Raw genomic sequence first — 18,369 nt, 5'->3', positions numbered from 1 at the left:
GTTTGCCCTGAAATATATAAAACATACTCAGGAAAGAGAGAGACAGAGAGACAGAGACAGACAGAGACAGAGAGAGAGACCACATTCACATAACTTTTATTACAGTACATTGTTACAATTATCCTAATTTATTATTGGTTATTTTTGTTAATCTGTTACTGTGCCTAATTTATAAATTAAACTTTATCATATGTATGCATGTATAGGGAAAAAACAGTATATATAGGATTTGGTACTATCTGTGGTTCCAGACATCCAATGGGGGGTCTTGGAATGTATCCCCATGGATAACAGGGACTACTATATTGATTTTTATATATGGCCAAATTTTATTTGCCAATTTTTTGAGGATTTTCATGTCTATGTTCATGAGAGACATTGGTTTATATATTTCTCTCTTTTTTTGTACTTTTAAAACTAGTTTTGGTGTCAAGGTAATGCACGCCTCAAAAATAAGTTGTGTTTTTTTTCTGTTTTCTAGTTTCCTGAATATATAGAATTTACAGTCTATATTTGTGCAATGAGATTTTTAATTCAAAATATATTTGACTGTCTCTTAATTGATGTGTTTACATTATTTACCTTTAGTGTAATTATTGGTGTGTTTAGATTTAGATGTACTGTTTTCTTATGTGTTTTCTATTGTCTCCCTTTTTTATTCATTTCCCCCTTTTTCCTGCCTTCTTTTGGTTTATTTGAATAGTTTTTAGTATTTCATTGTACTTTATCTATTGTGATTTCTACTGTTTGTCATGGCATAATTTTTAGTAGTTTCTCTAGGGATTGCAAAACATACACTTAACTTTTCAGTCTGTATAGAATAAATCTGTTACTACTTCAATATGAATGTATAAACTTTACTACCATATATGTCACTTTATACTTCTCCCTTCATGCCATATATATATATATATATATATATATATATCTTGTTTATTACATCTGTGTGCATTGAGGATCCCATTGTACAGTGTCATATAATGTTATATATTGTTTGCTTTCTAGCATCCAACATGTTTTAAAGGACTAAAAAATGCAAAAAAAACCTGTTATATTTATCCAGCTATTTACCATTTCTGTTGCACTTCCTTCATTTCCCCATGTTCTTAGCTTCCTCTGGTATAATTTCTTTTCTATCTAAAGAAATGCTTTCAGCATTTATTTAGTGAAGGTTTGCTAGCTATGGATTCTTAGTTTTCCTTCACTGAGAAAGGTTTTTATTTCAACTTCTTGAATAATGGGTATTTTAGCTGGATATAGAATTCTAAGTTAGCAACTCTTTTCTTTCACTACTTTAAAAATGTTGTGCCACTTTACTAGGGCCTCTACGGTTTGTGCTAAAAAATCTGCAGTCATTTGAATCATTATTGTTCCCTTATAGGTAATGTGTCATTTTTCTCCAAATTACCTTCAAAGTTTTTCCTTTTCCTTCATTTTTAGCAATTTGATTATTTTGTGTCTAGATGGGATTTCATGGTTTTATCCTATTTAGGATTTGCTCAGCCTCTTGAATCACTGGGTTTATGATTATAATCAACTTGGGAAACTTTCAGTCATAATTTTCTCAAATACTTTTTTAGGCCCTCCTCTTTCTTGTCTCCATCTGGAACTCTAATAACATTTTTTTGGATACACAGGTCCCATATATTCTTAGTTTCTCTGTTCTTTTCAATATTTTGTTTCTCTGTTGTTTATATTGGATGATTTCTATTGATGGATTTTTGAGTTTATTGACTCTTTTCTCTATCATTTCTATTCTGCCATTTAGTGAGGGATTTTTGTTGTAGCTATTATAGTTTTCAGTTTTAAAATTTTTACTTGATTCTTGCTTGTATCTTTTATTTGTTTGTTGAATTATTCCATTTTAATATCTTTTTTAAGATTGTTTGTGATTGCTCATTCAGCATTTTTATAATAGATAATTTAAGAACATTCCAACATCTGTGTCATTTCATCATTCAGATCTGTTGATGGTCTTTTTCTATGTGAGTTGAGGTTTCATAGTTATTTGTATGTTGGCTGATTTTGGTTTGTATCTTGGACATTGTGAATATTGTTTGAGACCCAAAATCTTGTTTATATCCTATGGAGTTTGATATTGTTCTGTATTGTGGTTCCAACATCGGTTCAGTTTTCAAAACTTTTGTGGTGCTATTTAGATCAGTCCTGTGTGTGCACCACCTAGTGGTTAAGTCTGGGATTTGGGTGGAAGTTTACTCACAAAATTTCCAAATCTTTGGCATATTAAGTAGAATCAGATCAAAGCACTCACAGGTCAGAAGTGAACCCAGAGGCTCAAAATAATTTCATGCAGTTGCTTTTCTAAACTGTTCCCTCTTATTTTTTCCGTACTTTCCTGTTCCCTGGGTTCCCATTTTCTGTCCTCTGTTTAGAAACTACCCACTGTCTTGGTTGTACCATTTCCATGAAAAAGTTACAGGAGGAGAGAGAGAGGAAAAAATAATATGAAGTTTAGTTTTGCCTCCTTGAGGCCATGGCTCCACCACAGAAAGGACCTCATTCCTTAGAGTTTTTATTTCTAAAGTTTCACAATATAAAATTAATATAATATAATAAATATAACATAATATAACATAACATAACATAACAACATAATATAATATAACATAATATAATATAGCATAATGTAATGTAGTATAATATAATATAATATAATATAATATAATATAATATAATATAATATAATATAATATAATAATAAAGATTCACTCTTGTTTCTGGGCTGCCTTTGCTGTCACTACATCCATTATGGGACCAAAGAAGAAGTAGAGTAAATAAAAACCTGAGAGATTTCCCATATTGTTTCTGAACTTCAGAAGTTCTCTTTTCTACTCCTCAGGCCAGAACATCAAGGCTTCTCCTGTGTTTCACTCTGCTAAACAGTGCTCACTGCTGGGTTCTGTGTCATGTTCAATTCAGGCTCAGGATGCTGGAGGGAAAATATGTTGAACTCACAACTCTTTAGGTGGTATTTCAAACTCTGGTGTTCTTCCCTGATTCACCTGCCTATATTTACTTTTCAGTTTTCAAAAAAAGTATCTATGCATCCTATCAAAGTTATATATTTGAGTTAATGAGAAATAAAAGAAGGTCCCAGAACTGGACCCAGCTGTGTGTGTGTTGTAGACAGCATATAGTTGGGTGTTGCTTTTTTCTTTATCCAATCTGACAATCTCTGTCTTTTAGTTGGTGTGTTTAGAACAACTCACATTTAAAGTGATTATTGACATAATTGGATTAAAATCTACCATGCTGCTGTTTTCTATTCATTGCATTTGTTCTTTGTTTCCTTTTTTTCTCTCTCTCTCTCCTTTTTTTTTTTTTTGCCTTTTCTCATTTTGTTTGATCCCATTTTATCTGCGATGTTTACTTATCATTTATATGTCTTTTTTCAAGTTTTCAGTGGTTCCCCAAGGCTTTAAATATACATTTTAAAATCATTTGGGTTTACCTTCAAATAACATGATATTGCTTCACAGGTAGTGCAGGTACCTTAGAATATTCCCAATTTCTTCCTCCATTTCCTTGTGTCATTGTTGTATTCATTTCATTTTTACATATGCTATAAGCACCCAATACAGTTATTATTGTTGCTTTAAACAGTCAGTTATCTTTTAGAACAACCAAGAATATGAAAAATAAAAATATATATTTGCTTTTATTCCTTTTCCAGGGCTCTTCCTTTAATTATGTAGATACAATTTTCTGACCCATGCCTCAATAATGTCCTCTGTCCCTTGTGCCTCAATAATGTCCTTTAATATTTCTTATAAGGCAGGTCTGCTGGTGATGAATTTCCTGTGTTTTTTTGTTGTTGTTGTTTGGTCGGTTGTTTTGTTTGTTTGTTTGTTTGTTTGTTTTTCTTTCTTTTTTTGGGGGGTCAGAAAAAAGTCTTTATTTTGACTTCATTTTTGCAAGGCATTATTGCTGAATTTTGAATTCTGGATTGGCAGGGGTTCTTTGTTTTATTTTTTATTTATTTTTTCTTTCAATACTTTAAAGGTTTCATTGCAATGTATTTTTGCTTATGTGGCTTCTGACAAGAAGTCTAGTGTAATTCTTCTTATTATTCCTCTGCAGGTAAGATGTTCCCCCACCCCACTCCTTTTTCCTGGCTGGCCTAAATATATTTTTTCTGCCTGATTTTCTGCAGTTTGAATTTGATATGCCTGAGTGTGATGTGGTTCTTTTTAAAATTTTAGTTACCCTGCTTGGTTTTCTCTGAGATACTTCAATCTCTGGTTTGGTATCAATTACTAATTTTGGAAGATTTTGGCAATTATTTCTTCAAATATTTCTTCTTCCACATTTGCCTTGTTATGTTCTTCTTTTAAAAATTAGTTTCAGATGTACAAAACCATGTAATAGTTAGACATTTATCATTTATATTCCTCACACAGTGATAACCCCCCCGCCCCCAATCTACTATCCCTCTGACATCACATACAGCCACTACATTTCCACTCTCTAGTCCTTATGCTGTACTCCACTTCTTGTAAAAAAAAAATATATATATATATATATATATATATATATATATATATATATATATATATATATATAATTATAGTTGACATTCATTATTGTTCAACTTCAGCTTCAGGTGTACAGTGCAGTGATCAGGCATCTACATCATCCCTGAGGTGGTCTCCCTAATTGAGACAAGTGTCCATCGGATACCCTACAAAATCTTTACAACATTATTGATTACATTCCCCAAATTGACTTTCGTATCCCTGTGGCAATTTTGTGGTTACAGATTGTGCTTTCTAATCCCCTCACCTCCCCCCTTATGCCCACCCCCCGTCCCATCTAGCAACCCTCAGTTTTTCTTCTATGTCTCTGAAACTGTTTCTGATTAGTTTGTTCATTTATTCTTTTCTTTAGATTCCACATACAAGTGAGATCCTATGGTATTTGTCTTTCTCTGTCTGACTTATTTCACTTAGCACAATGTTCTCTAGGTCCATCCATGTTGTTGCAAATGGTAAGATTTCATTCTTCTTTATGGCTGCATAATACTCCATTGTATAAATATACCACAATTTCTTAATCCAGTACTCTACCGGTGGGCATTTCGGTTGTTTGTTGCAATAAACATAGGGGTGCATAAATATTTTTGAATTAGAGTTTTGGATTTCTCCAGATAGATACCTAGCAATGGAATTGCTGGGTCATAAAGTAGTTCCACTTTCAGTTTTTTGAGATACCTCCATACTATTAAAGGGGTTAATATCCAAAATTTATAAATAAAAAAAACAAACAAAAAAAAACACACAACTCACTCAACTCAACTCCAGAAAAACAAACAACCCAATTAAAAAATGGGCAGGGGACATGAAGAGTCGTTTTTCTAAAGAGGACATACAGATGGCAAACAGACATATGAAAAAAATGCTGAACCTCACTAATCATTAGAGAAATGCAAATAAAAACACAATGCAAAAAATAAAAACAGAAATGCAAATAAAAACCACAATGAGATACCACCTCACCCCAGTCAGAATGGCTATCATCAATAAATCAACAAACAACAAGTGCTGGCGAGGATGTGGAGAAAAGGGAAACCTTGTGCACTGTTGGTGGGATTGCAGATTGGTGCAGCCACTATGGAAAACACCTTGTGATATTCTAATTACACATATGTTACACTGTTTAAGAGTATCCCCGAGTTCTTGAATGTTTTGTTCTGTTTTTTTACTCTTTTTTCTCTCTGCATTTCAGTTTGTATAATTTCTATTGATCTATCTTCAAGTTTGCCAATTCCCCAGCTGTGTCAAGTTCTCTGATAAACACATTAAAGGCATTCTTCATATGTTACTGTGTTTTTTTCTTTGTATTTACATTTGATTCTTTCTTATATGTTCCATCCCCCTGCTGAAATTACCTATCTGATCTTGCATGTTGCCTACCTTTTCCAATAAAGCCTTTAACATAGTAATCATAGATATTTTAAATTCCCTGTCTGATAATTCCAAAGTGTGTCTCATAACTGAGTCTGGTCCTGGTGATTTGTGTGTCTCTTCAGACTGTGTTTTCTTCTTGCCTTGATTCTTCCCTTTGTGCTTCTCTCTGGAGACAGTTTATTTCTTGCATCCTTTAAAGATATAGTCCATTATGTTTTACTCAGTTTTTTTTTCTTTTTTCTTTTTTTAGCCTGGTAGTGGGGTGTAGGAGACAAAGGGCAGTTTATGCTATTTTAATTAAGCATCAGTCTTAGGAAGGCTTACCGTGAGTCTTGGAGGTGTAACCTTCCCAAGTGTTCCTGCCCCTCCTCTAAATATAACGATGAGCCTAGCACATATTCCTGCTCCTCTTGGATTAGAGCATTTTTTCCATTTTTCTTCTCCAGCTGTATTGAATTTCCACCAGTGCCCTCAGTTCCTGTTTCCCTTCTTTCTGCAGATTAAGGCTTATTTTCCTGAAAGGAGATAGAGAAGTTTGGTGTGGGCAGTTTCAGTGGTGTTGGCTACTCCTCTCTGCCAGCTTTAGTGAATTTCCACCAGTGCTCTCAAGCTACAATTGTATTGTCTTTCCCCATGATGACTAAGGCTTTTGTTCCACAGGGTATATAGGAAGAATGGTATGGGAACACTTTCAGCAATGGCTGCTGTTATGTTTCCTTTCCCAGGATAACCTCAGGATATCTTTCTCAGGATTCTTTTCAGTCTTTCCTCTCAGTACTTGATAAAATTCCTAGAGGAAAAGTATGCAAGAGGATATAAAACTACATACGTCTGCAGCCCCCAGGGTCTTCACATTCTCACACTAGCCCACAACCAACCCTTAACAATACATTAACCATTTTTAGCTGAATTTTCTTAGGAGTTTATATATTGTTCAGTACTATCTGCAAAAGATAAATATCTGGGCCCTGTTGCTCCCTGTAGATGGCTGTACAGATTTTGGGTTAGCTGTTTGCCCTGCAATCTCAGTTTTCTGGTGAATTAAAAAAAAAGTCAATTTGCAATTTTACAGGGTTTTTTCTTGTTATAATGGTGGTAGAGATGATCCTTCCAATTCTGCATCCCTCAGCTGGTACCAGAAGATCATGTGATCATAGAGATAAACTTTTGAGGCTCTGTTTGTTTTCCAGCATCCATACCCCAGTTTACGAACTCCCCCACAATGGTGATTATGGTGGGTTTACCAGCTCGAGGAAAGACTTACATCTCTACGAAGCTCACCCGGTATCTCAACTGGATAGGAACACCAACTAAAGGTATGTCTCTGAAACCTTTTGTTCTACAGCCCCCTACAGGCCACTGGCTGAAAACAGAATAAGGTAGCAGGCCTCAGAAGGGACAAAGCCCTCAGTACCAGGAATATCGCAATTATTACCGGTATTAGGACTATAATTACTACTATTACTGCTACTGTTATTACCACTACCACTACACTCTTACAAATTTTAAAATTTCCTGAGCACATACTCTGCGCAATCCCATGCTAGGTGCTAGGCAGAAAAACTACTAACATTAAATCTCTTTCCTCAAGAAATTCCATTTTTGCAATACTTCACAACAGCCCTATGAGTAACATTATTTTTATTACTGTTTATATTATTATCACAACAATATTACTACTTTTATTAGCCTTACCATTTCTTCACAACCTTAAGGTTTTCTTCAAACCTTTGGAGCATGTGGAATCAAGCGTGTTGAAGCTGCAGCCCTGAGGCCCCCAAAGAGTCTTCACTAAACCTGGACACCTTAGCTCACCTTGTCCTTTTGAGTCCAGAAGGCGTCAGCTCTCTCCAAGCCTCTCCTTAGGTCTGCGCCTGTCAGCTAACCCCTCCCCAGCCGGAAGTGGTCCTGCCCCTTTCCACCTCTGGAGAGGTCTCCTTCCCTGCCTGTCAACCTCCCCACCCCCACTTCCATCTTTCCATGCTCCTCAACGTGGTCTCCTTTCTGTTTACCACCCCTTATTCAGCAATCACTCTCTCCTATTCTCAGCTGATTTCTCTATCCCTTGCCCTGTATCCCCATTCCTATTTGATTCCTCTGTTCCCGCTCAGAGAAACACGCTGCTCTGAGCCCCCGCACTAACGCTTGCTACATCCCCCTCTATACCAACACTAATTACATAGTGAGTTGCTGTAGCGTGTGGGGGGGTCTGTCTCCCCAGGAGTGGCTCAGGGAGGCAGGGACCTAGGTCATATTGATTTCTGTCTCACAAGTATGACAAGATGAAAGCTAAGCACCAAAAGATAGGGTGCCCCCACATCATATGCAAGTCAGAATAAAAACAGTAAATGTAAGAAAGTCTACCAAAGGTTTTTGTTTATTCCCTGATGATTATATTGATGCTTTTAAAGAATATCAACATAGCTGAAAATTTTTATTGCTGACGTGTTCCTCCTTTAGTTGTGCACTAAGCAAGTACTTAGCCTCTCTCTCTCTGTGTCTCTGTCTCTCTCTTTCTCTCTCTTCCTCCCTCTCTCTCAATGGAGCACTGCTCCCCAGTACAGAAAACAGGTCTCTTTGGGCGCTCATTTATTCACTCAATCATTAAATATTTGTGAGCACACAGCTGTGCCAAGGCTCTTGTTGGACGCTGGGCAAAGACAAGTAAGAGAGGATGCCTGTCCTCAAAGAACTCATATTTATTCTTAAGTTCTAAAACAATCGTGAAGGAAGAACTAATACTATCATCATTTCACCGTTGATGAAATTAATGTCCGGGAAGTTGAAGTGCCTTGTCTAAAGGCACATGGCCAGTAAGTGACAGAAGCAGGATATGAACCCACGTCTGGTTGATTCCAAAGCCTGACACTCACTGTGCTAGGGCTGCTATTTGGTCTACTGAAGGGAAGAGAAAAGAATCCCATATTGGCCCTGTACTTTTCTTTTCTCCTCTCTCTTCCTCTCCTTTCTCTTGCCCGTCCTAACACCCTTATCTATCTGCCCCCTTCCCTCCCTCTGTCCAAGTCTTCTCTCTCTCTCTATTTCTTCTTTCCATTCATGTACTTTGTCTTTCTCTAATGCACTGGTGAAAAGTTTCCCAATGGTTTCAAATGTGCCCAAACCCATGCTAAGCATTGGAGATGCAAAAATGGATGAGATTCAAACCCTGTGCTTGAAGAGGTCTTCATTTAACTGGCATGCATAAGAATACTTCATGTCACCTAGGAATCCCAGAGCAGGGTACTGAGGGAGCTCACAGAGGAAACCACCAACAGGAAGGCACTGGAAACTTCCAGAAAGGGTATATTTGATCTGGGTCCTGTGGGAGGAGGAGGACATTTGCAGAAAAGAAGGGGAAAAGAAAGAGTTCTCCTGGAGGACTTTGGGCTCTGAGGGGCTCCTCTTGAGAGTAGGGGCACATGGCCCATTGGCGGATGGGTCTGTGCCCTAATGTGCCTGCTTCCCATCTGCTTCACTCCACTCCATTCTCACGGAGGCCCTCACAACCATATTTCAAAGCACAAAGCTAGCCATACCTACAGCCTCCAAGGGTCCTCTTGGCCTGCAGGCTTAAATCCAAGCTCCTTAGCCTGTCATTCAAGGCCCTCCACGATAGGCCCCTGCCAGCTCTCAGGCCTCAGTCACAGTGAATGACTCTCCATCCCCCAAACACTTCTGCTTTCTACCAGTGCCATACCTTTGCTCAAGCTGTTCCTCCTCCTGGAATGTCTTTGTTCCCCACTCCAACCCCTCCCCCCATGCCTGCCTATAAAAGGCCTGCCCTCCTGAAAGGACTGGTTTGAAGGCTGCTTTCTCCAAGAAACCTTCTCAGATCACCCGAAGATAATTAGTCTTTTATTTCCCCCTTAGTCTTTTGCATGGCTCCGTCAGAACACTTAAACTGGGTGAGTGCTCTCTGTTTGCTGGTTTATTCTCTGTCCTACCTGCTGGATTCTGAGCTCTTTGATGCCCCCATCACATAGGTTTGGTTCATCTCTGTGACCTCAGAACTCATGTCCTGCTTCATAGAGTAACCATCAGAAAGTATTTATTGGATGAATGAATAAAATATTATATTACCTCTTTGCCCATTATCCTCTTTCCTTTCCTTCCCTCCTCTCTGGTTTTTCACCATTACAAATGAGAAAGTGCGGCCTAGAGAGGACATAAATTTAGATTTTCTGTCATAATACAGAAAGATGTAATAATATTGGACTAAGATTCAGGAAACCCAGTCTAGTTCTGACTCAGTGTTTGACTTTCGGTGATTGATTTTACTCCCTGGATCTCAATTTCTTTATCTTTTCAATGGAGTAGGGCATGAAAAATATTAGAGTTTATGACAAAATAGAATAGTGGAAAGATCACTGGCTTTGGAGCCAAACAGACCTGGGTTTGAATCCCAGCTCCCCACTAATTAACTGAAAGTTATTAACTCTGAACTCCAGTTTCCTCATTTGTAAAACGGGAATTGTGATTCCTACTTTATAGGGTTGTGAATAATAAATGAGCTGATAACCATAATTTGAAACTTTATAAGAAATACCATATAGTTAAAAATTATACCTTTTACCTCTAAAATACCTCCCACCAAAGACTTTTTTTTTTGCCACTGCAACCTTCCCAACCTCTTCACCAGTGTTCCGTGCTTTCAGTGTTTAATTTAGGCCAGTATCGACGAGAGGCAGTTAGCTACAAGAACTATGAATTCTTTCTTCCAGACAACATGGAGGCCCTACTTATAAGGAAGTAAGTACGTGATATTTTTGGACCTGTACTGCCCACTGCCTAAGGGAGGGCTTTGTTCAGGTGATGGAGGAGTGGGACAGAGCCACTTGGGTTAGCAAGGAGGCCCTCTTCACTCTCAAAGGGTGGTCTGGACAGTCCTTCTGCCATTTTACTCAAAGCCTATTTCTGGTCATAGTAATTCCTTGCTTTAAGAACTTTAAACAGTCTCCTACACCTGACAGGAAAGAATGGAAACTTCTCAGTCTAGTATTTGAGAAAAGAGTCGCAATAGCTTGGCCCACTCCAGTCTCTGCAGTCTCATCTGTTCAACCTCGAGGTCTCTCTTCTCTACAAGACTCTGAGCACTTCCAGAACAGAGCCTGTGTCTCATTTATTGATCCATGCCCTCATAATAAAGCTCTGCAAAGAGTAAAAACTAAATAGATTTCTGCCGAAATCATAAATACGTTGCCAACGTCTTACCTGTGCTTGCACTGTTACCCATCACAGGAATGCCTTCTACTTCATAAACCATATACTCAGGCTCTAACTGAGTTCAAAAGCCAGTTCAGCTTTGGCTTTATTAGCTCAAGAGTTGGAGCCTTTAATATTATGGCTTCTGTCATTATTCAGGTTTTCCTGGGTATGCCACTTTATACTTGCCCCTAAAATGTACACAAAGCCATTTTCAGCTGTGTGACCTCTCTGTGCTTGTCATGTACCTAGAACATAGGACACCCCATGTAGATCTTCAATAGGACATCTGAGAGATGGTGCAAAAGATAATAAAGAAAAATAGAGAGGAACCCATCTTGGGGATAGGTCTTGTCTCTGTTTCTTTCTCCATCTTTTTCAGGCAGTGTGCCCTGGCAGCCCTGAAGGATGTTCATGACTATCTCAGCCGTGAGGAAGGTCATGTTGCGGTAAAGAAATTTGCATTTTTCCCTAAGGTTTCTGCTGGTGTGGGGACAGGTGATATGTATTGAGCATTTATTATGTTCCACACATTATTCTAAGTACTTCACACATATTAATTTAATTTCACCTTCCCCCACGAGATAGATATTGTTATTATACCCCAATTTATATCCCAGAAGAATGGTACACAGAGAGATTAAATAATTCCCCCAAATGGTACAATATGTATGTGGCAAGCTACAGCTGAAATCTAGGCTGTGTAACTCCAGAATCTACACTCTTAACCACTATACATACCACTCCATCCCCAAGAATTCAGTAGAACTACACTGGAATTTAAAACTGCAGTACAAACATTTTTTAGTTCTAAGATTTACCTAATCATTTTAGTCAATTTAATCTCATAGACCCTTGAGGTAGGATTTGCAAATTCTAAAAGGGGAAAAGATCCTCAAATATACCAATTGTCCCATCTAAGGTGTTTAGGTTAGGGAGTTGTTTCTTGTTCTTAAAGAGCTCCAAAGTGATAGGGAAGGAAGAAGCCTTGGAAGGAGGGAAGGAGTTGAGAAATTGGTTCTAGCTCTGCTCTGTCAGCAACTATCAGTGACCTTGGTTAAGACAATCCTTCCTCTAAGACTCAACTATTTCACCTGTAAAATGACCCTAATAAAAACTCACAATTTTCCTCTTGTGTTATTATTATACCTACAGAGTACGCTGCATTTTGGGGTAGACAGTAGGGCTCAATGAATGCTTGAGACATTGACACAAGCCAATTCTAAATCCTTCCTATTCTTCACCACCCTGTTCAAGTCCTATCCCCTCCTATCCCCTGGTAATACTCCACTTAGCTGACCACAGGGATGATCAAAGAGTAGGTGTTCTGTCAGCACCAGACTCACAGTATACCAATCTCATCTTCCTCTAGGTTTTTGATGCTACCAACACTACCAGAGAACGACGGTCACTGATTTTGCAGTTTGCTAAAGAACATGGTTACAAGGTACAGTAACACTCCTACTCTTCTTTAGAGCCTACTTATCCAGCACAAATCCCAGAGAAAGGCAAACCAGAGGACTCATAGATGCCAAATTAGCTACCACAGGCCCAACATTTTAATTTGGTTGAAATTGCTTTCCAGATCATGGTTAAAAGCAGCAAAACAGAACAGAACAGGAAAGGAGAGGTGCCACATAAGGTGCCACAAGATGATTGCTAAGTCTGACACTGTGGGGGTGGGGTAGGGATGAGGAAATAGAAGAGAGAATCACTACAAAAAGCATATGTAAGAACTGAAAAACAGTAAACACAACAAAGGAAGCCATCAACAAAATGAAAAGGCATCCTACTCAATTGGAAAACATATTCGCCAATGATACATCTGATAAGGGGTTAATATCCAAAACTTATTAAAAAAAAAACTTCATACAATTCAACACCAAAAACAACCAAACAAACAATCCAATTAACAAATGGGCAGAGGACCTGAATAGACATTTCCTCAAAGAGGACATACAGATGGCCAATAGACATATAAAAAAATGCTCAGCATCACTAATCATTAGAGAAATGTAAATAAAAACCACAACACGATATCACCTCACACCTGTCAGAATGGCTATCATCAGTAAATTAACAGACAACAGGTGTTGACAAGGATGTGGAGAAAAAAGAATCCTTGTGCTCTGTTGGTGGGACTGCAAATTTTTGCAGCCCCTATGGAAAACAGTATAGAGTTTCCTCAAAACATTAAAAGTACAATTACCTATGACCCGGCAGTTCCACTCCTGGGTATTTATCCAAAGAAATCCAAAACACTAATTCAAAAAGATACGTGCACCCCTATGTTCACTGTAGTGCTATTTACTTACAATAGCCAAGATATGGAAACAATCAAAATGTGCATCAATAGTTGACTGTATAAAGAAATTGTGTTACATATATATAGTGGAATATTACTCTGCCATAAAAAAGAATGAAATCTTTTTTTTTTTTTTTTTTTTTTTTTTTTTATTAAATTTATTGAGGTGACAGTTGTTAGTAAAATTACATAGATTTCAGGTGTACAATTCTGTATTACATCATCTATAAATCCCGTTGTGTGTTCATCACCCAGAGTCAGTTCTCCTTCCATCACCATATATTCGATCCCCCTTACCCACATCTCCCACCCCCCACCCCCCACCCCCCACCCCCCTTACCCTCTGGCAACCACCAAACCATTGTCTGTGTCTATGAGTTTATGTTTCTCATTTGTTTGTCTTGTTCTTTTGTTGTTTTGGTTTATATACCACATATCAGTGAAATCACATGGTTCTCTGCTTTTTCTGTCTGACTTATTTCGCTCAGCATTACACTCTCAAGATCCATCCATGTTGTCACAAATGTTCCTATATCATCTTTTCTTACTGCCGAATAGTATTCCATTGTGTATATATACCACAACTTCTTCATCCATTCATCTATCGAAGGACATTTTGGTTGTTTCCATGTCTTGGCCACTGTAAACAAAGCTGCAATGAACATTGGAGCACACGTGTCTTTATCTCTAAATGTTTTCAGATTTTTTGGGTAGATACCCAGGAGAGGGATTGCTGGGTCATATGGCAATTCTATTCGTAATTTTTTGAGGAACCTCCACACCGCCTTCCATAACGGCTGCACCAGTCTGCATTCCCACCAACAGTGTATGAGGGTTCCTTTTTCTCCACAGCCTCTCCAACATTTGTTACTATTTGTCTTGTTGATGATGGCCATTCTGACTGGGGTGAGGTGATATCTCATTGTGGTTTTGATTTGCATTTCTCTGATGATTAGTGATGTTGAGCATTTTTTTATATGTCTATTTGCCATTTGTATGTCCTCTTTGGAGAAATGTCTCTTCAAGTCCTCTGCCCATTTTTCAATTGGGTTGTTTGTTTTTTTGTTGTTCAGTTGCATGAGTTCCTTGTATATTCTGGATACTAGCCCCTTATCGGAGGCACTGTTTGCAAAAATCTTCTCCCATTCAGTTGGTGGCCTCTTTATTTTGTCAATGGTTTCTTTTGCTGTGCAGAAGCTTTTAAGTTTCATATAGTCCCATTTGTTTATTTTAGCTTTTACTTCCATTGCCTTTGGAGTCAAATTCATAAAATGCTCTTTGAACCCAAGGTCCATAAGTTTAGTACCTATGTTTTCTTCTATGCAGTTTATTGTGTCAGGTCTTATGCTTAAGTCTTTGATCCATTTTGAATTAATTTTGGTACATGGTGACAAATAGCAGTCCAGTTTCATTCTTTTGCACGTGGCTATCCAATTCTCCCAGCTCCATTTATTGAAGAGGCTGTCTTTGCTCCATTGTATGTTTTTAGCTTCTTTGTCAAAAATTATCTGTCCATATTTATGTGGTTTTATTTCTGGGTTCTCAATTCTATTCCATTGGTCTATATGTCTGTTTTTCTGCCAATACCATGCTGTTTTGATTATTGTGGCCCTGTAGTACAGGCCAAAGTCAGGAAGTGTGATACCTCCATTATAGTTCTTTTTTCTTAAGATTGCTTTGGCTATTCGGGGTCTTTTGTGGTTCCAAACAAATCTGATGATTTTTTGTTCTATTTCTTTAAAATATGCCATTGGGATTTTGATGGGGATTGCATTGAATCTGTATATTGCTTTGGGTAATATGGCCATTTTAACTATGTTGATTCTTCCAATCCATGAGCACGGAATGTCTTTCCATTTCTTTGTGTCTTCTTCAATTTCTTTCAGAAAAGTCTTATAGTTTTCAGCATATAGGTCTTTCACATCCTTGGTTAAGTTTATTCCTAGGTATTTTATTCTTTTTGATGCAATTGTAAAAGGAATTGTTTTTTGTATTTCTTTTTCTGAGATTTCATTGTTGGTATATAGGAAGGCAATGGACTTTTGTGCGTTGATTTTGTAGCCAGCAACTTTACTGTATTCGTTGATTGTTTCTAATAGCTTTTTGGTGGAGTCTTTAGGGTTTTCTATATATAGCATCATGTCATCTGCAAAGAGTGATAATTTAACTTCTTCATTCCCAATTTGGATGCCTTTGATTTCTTTCTCTTGCCTGATTGCTCTGGCAAGGACTTCCAACACGATGTTGAAAAGCAGAGGTGATAGGGGACATCCCTGTCGTGTTCCTGAACGTAGAGCAAAGGGCTTCAGTCTTTCTCCATTAATTATGAGATTAGCAGAGGGCTTGTCATATATGGCTTTTATTATGTTAAGGTATTTTCCTTCTATACCTATTTTATTAAGTGTTTTAATCATAAATGGATGTTGTATCTTGTCAAATGCTTTTTCTGCATCAATTGATATAATCATATGATTTTTGTCCTTTATTTTGTTTATATGATGTATCACATTGATGGATTTGCGTATGTTGAACCATCCTTGTGCCCCGGGGATGAACCCCACTTGGTCGTGATGAATAATCTTTTTAATGCATTGTTGTATTCGATTTGCTAGAATTTTATTTAGGATTTTTGCATCGGTATTCATCAGAGATATTGGTCTGTAGTTTTCTTTTTTTGTGCTGTCTTTACCAGGTTTTGGTATCAGGGTAATGTTGGCCTCATAAAATGTGTTGGGGAGTACTGTTTCTTCTTCAATTTTTTGGAAGAGTTTGTGCAGAATTGGTATTAGATCCTCTTTGAAGGTTTGGTAGAATTCACTAGTGAAGCCATCTGGTCCCGGACTTTTGCTTTTGGGAAGGTTTTGGATGACTGATTCAATTTCGTTACTGGTGATCGGTCTGTTTAGATTTTCCAGTTCTTCATGGTTCAGCCTTGGAAGGCTATATGTTTCTAAGAACTTATCCATTTCTTCTAGGTTGTTGAATTTGGTGGCATATAGTCCTTCATAGTATTCTTGGATGATCCTTTGTATTTCTGTGGTGTCCGTGATAACTTCCCCTTTTACGTTTCTGATTTTGTTAATCAGTGTCTTCTCTCTTTTTATCTTAGTAAGTCTAGCCAAGGGTTTGTCAATTTTGTTAATCTTCTCAAAGAACCAGCTCTTTGTCACATTAATTTTTTCTATTGTCTTTCTGTTCTCTATTTCATTTATTTCTGCTCTAATTTTTGTTATTTCCTTTCTTCTGCTGACCTTGGGTTTTACCTGTTCTTCTTTTTCTAGTTCTTTAAGGTGTAACATGAGGTTATTTATTTGGGAATTTTCCTGTTTCTTGAGATAGGCCTGTAATGAGATAAATTTCCCCCTTAAAACTGCTTTCGCTGCATCCCAAAAATTTTGGTAGGATGTATTTTCATTGTCATTTGTTTCTATGTATCTTTTGATCTCTCCTCTAATTTCTTCTTTGACCCAGTCCTTCTTTAAAAGTATGTTGTTTAGTCTCCATGTATTTGTGTTTTTTCCCGCTTTCTTTTTACAGTTGATATCCAATTTCAAAGCCTTGTGATCAGAGAATATGCATGGTATGATTTCAATCTTTTTAAATTTGTTGAGACTGATTTTATGTCCCAATATATGGTCTATCCTTGAGAATGTTCCATGTACACTAGAAAAGAATGTGTAGTCTGATGTTTTAGGATGAAGTGCTCTATAAATGTCAATTATGTCCATTTCATCTAATGTGTCATTTAGGGCTACTATGTCGTTATTTATTTTCTGTTTGGATGATCTATCCATAGCTGTCAATGATGTATTTAAGTCCCCTAGTATAATTGTGTTTTGGTCAATTTCTCCCTTTAGTTCTGTTAGTAGTTGCTTGGTGTATTTTGGTGCTCCCTGACTGGGGGCATAAATATTGATGACTGTTATGTCTTCTTGTTTTACAGTCCCCTTCACCATTATGAAATGTCCATCTTTGTCTCTTGTTATCTTTTTCACCTTGAAGTCTGTTTCATCTGATATCATTATGGCTACACCTGATTTTCTCTGGGCACCATTTGCTTGGAGTGTCAATTTCCACCCTTTCACTTTGAGTCTATGCTTGTCCTTGTAGCTGAGATGTGTCTCTTGGAGACAGCATATGGTTGGGTTTAGTTTTTTGATCCAATCTGCTACTCTGTGCCTTTTTATTGGTGAGTTCAGTCCATTTACATTTAGGGTGATTATTGATATGTGAGAATTTCCTGTCATTCTATCTTTAGTTTTCTGGTAAGGCTGTGTCTCCATTGTTTCTTTGCCTTTTTGTTGTTGTCTATTATTTCTGTGTGGTGGTATTCTATGATGTTTCCCTCTGTTTCTTCTTTTATTTCAGTATATATTTCAGTTCTGGATTTTTTTTGAGTGGTTACCCTTAAGTTTATGTAAAAGTAAGTTTGATATTTAGAGTATTCCATTTTCTTCAGCACGCTTACTTTCTCCATTCCCATATTCCGGTTCAGGCCTTTATTCTCCCCCTTTTTGAGTTTTGGTTGCCACAAATTGTCCCTGTTGATGGTGGTCGAATAGCCTCCTTTAGTATTTCTTGTAGTGCAGGTCGTGTATTAGAAAATTCCCTCAGCTTCTGTATGTCTGGAAAGGTCTTTATTCCTCCTTCATATCTAAAGGATATCTTTGCTGGATATATTATTCTTGGCTCATGATTTCTCTCTTTCAATAGTTTGAATATTTGGTTCCACTCCCTCCTGGCTTGTAGAGTTTCTGCTGAAAAATCTGATGATAATCTAATGGGCTTTCCTTTGTAAGTTACCGTCTTCTTTTCCCTGGCTGCCTTGAGGATTCTTTCTTTGTCGTTGATTTTAGACAGCTTCAGTACAATGTGCCTTGGAGAAGGCCTGTTGGGATTGAGGTAACTAGGTGTTCTATTTGCTTCTTGGATTCG

General features: G+C 37.5%; 1 protein-coding gene across 11 annotated transcripts in view; it reads left to right on the top strand.

Annotated features, from left to right (window-relative positions):
* Positions 1-18,369, top strand: part of PFKFB1 (6-phosphofructo-2-kinase/fructose-2,6-biphosphatase 1) — a 71,988-nt gene that overhangs the window by 20,133 nt on the left and 33,486 nt on the right. For all 11 annotated transcript variants that reach the window (XM_074324148.2, XM_074324147.2, XM_074324143.2 and 8 more), the window contains 4 exons: positions 7,118-7,243; positions 10,583-10,676; positions 11,512-11,578; positions 12,502-12,576. In XM_074324148.2, coding sequence (XP_074180249.2) covers positions 7,118-7,243; positions 10,583-10,676; positions 11,512-11,578; positions 12,502-12,576 — 362 coding nt within the window. The remainder of the gene's footprint in view (positions 1-7,117; positions 7,244-10,582; positions 10,677-11,511; positions 11,579-12,501; positions 12,577-18,369) is intronic.

Source organism: Rhinolophus sinicus, chromosome 18, assembly GCF_057876585.1.
Source record: "Rhinolophus sinicus isolate RSI-liver-muscle chromosome 18, RSI-T2T, whole genome shotgun sequence".
NCBI lineage: Eukaryota > Metazoa > Chordata > Mammalia > Chiroptera > Rhinolophidae > Rhinolophus > Rhinolophus sinicus.
The sequence above is the reverse complement of the archived record's forward strand: the minus strand, read 5'-3'. Positions and strand labels throughout refer to the sequence as shown.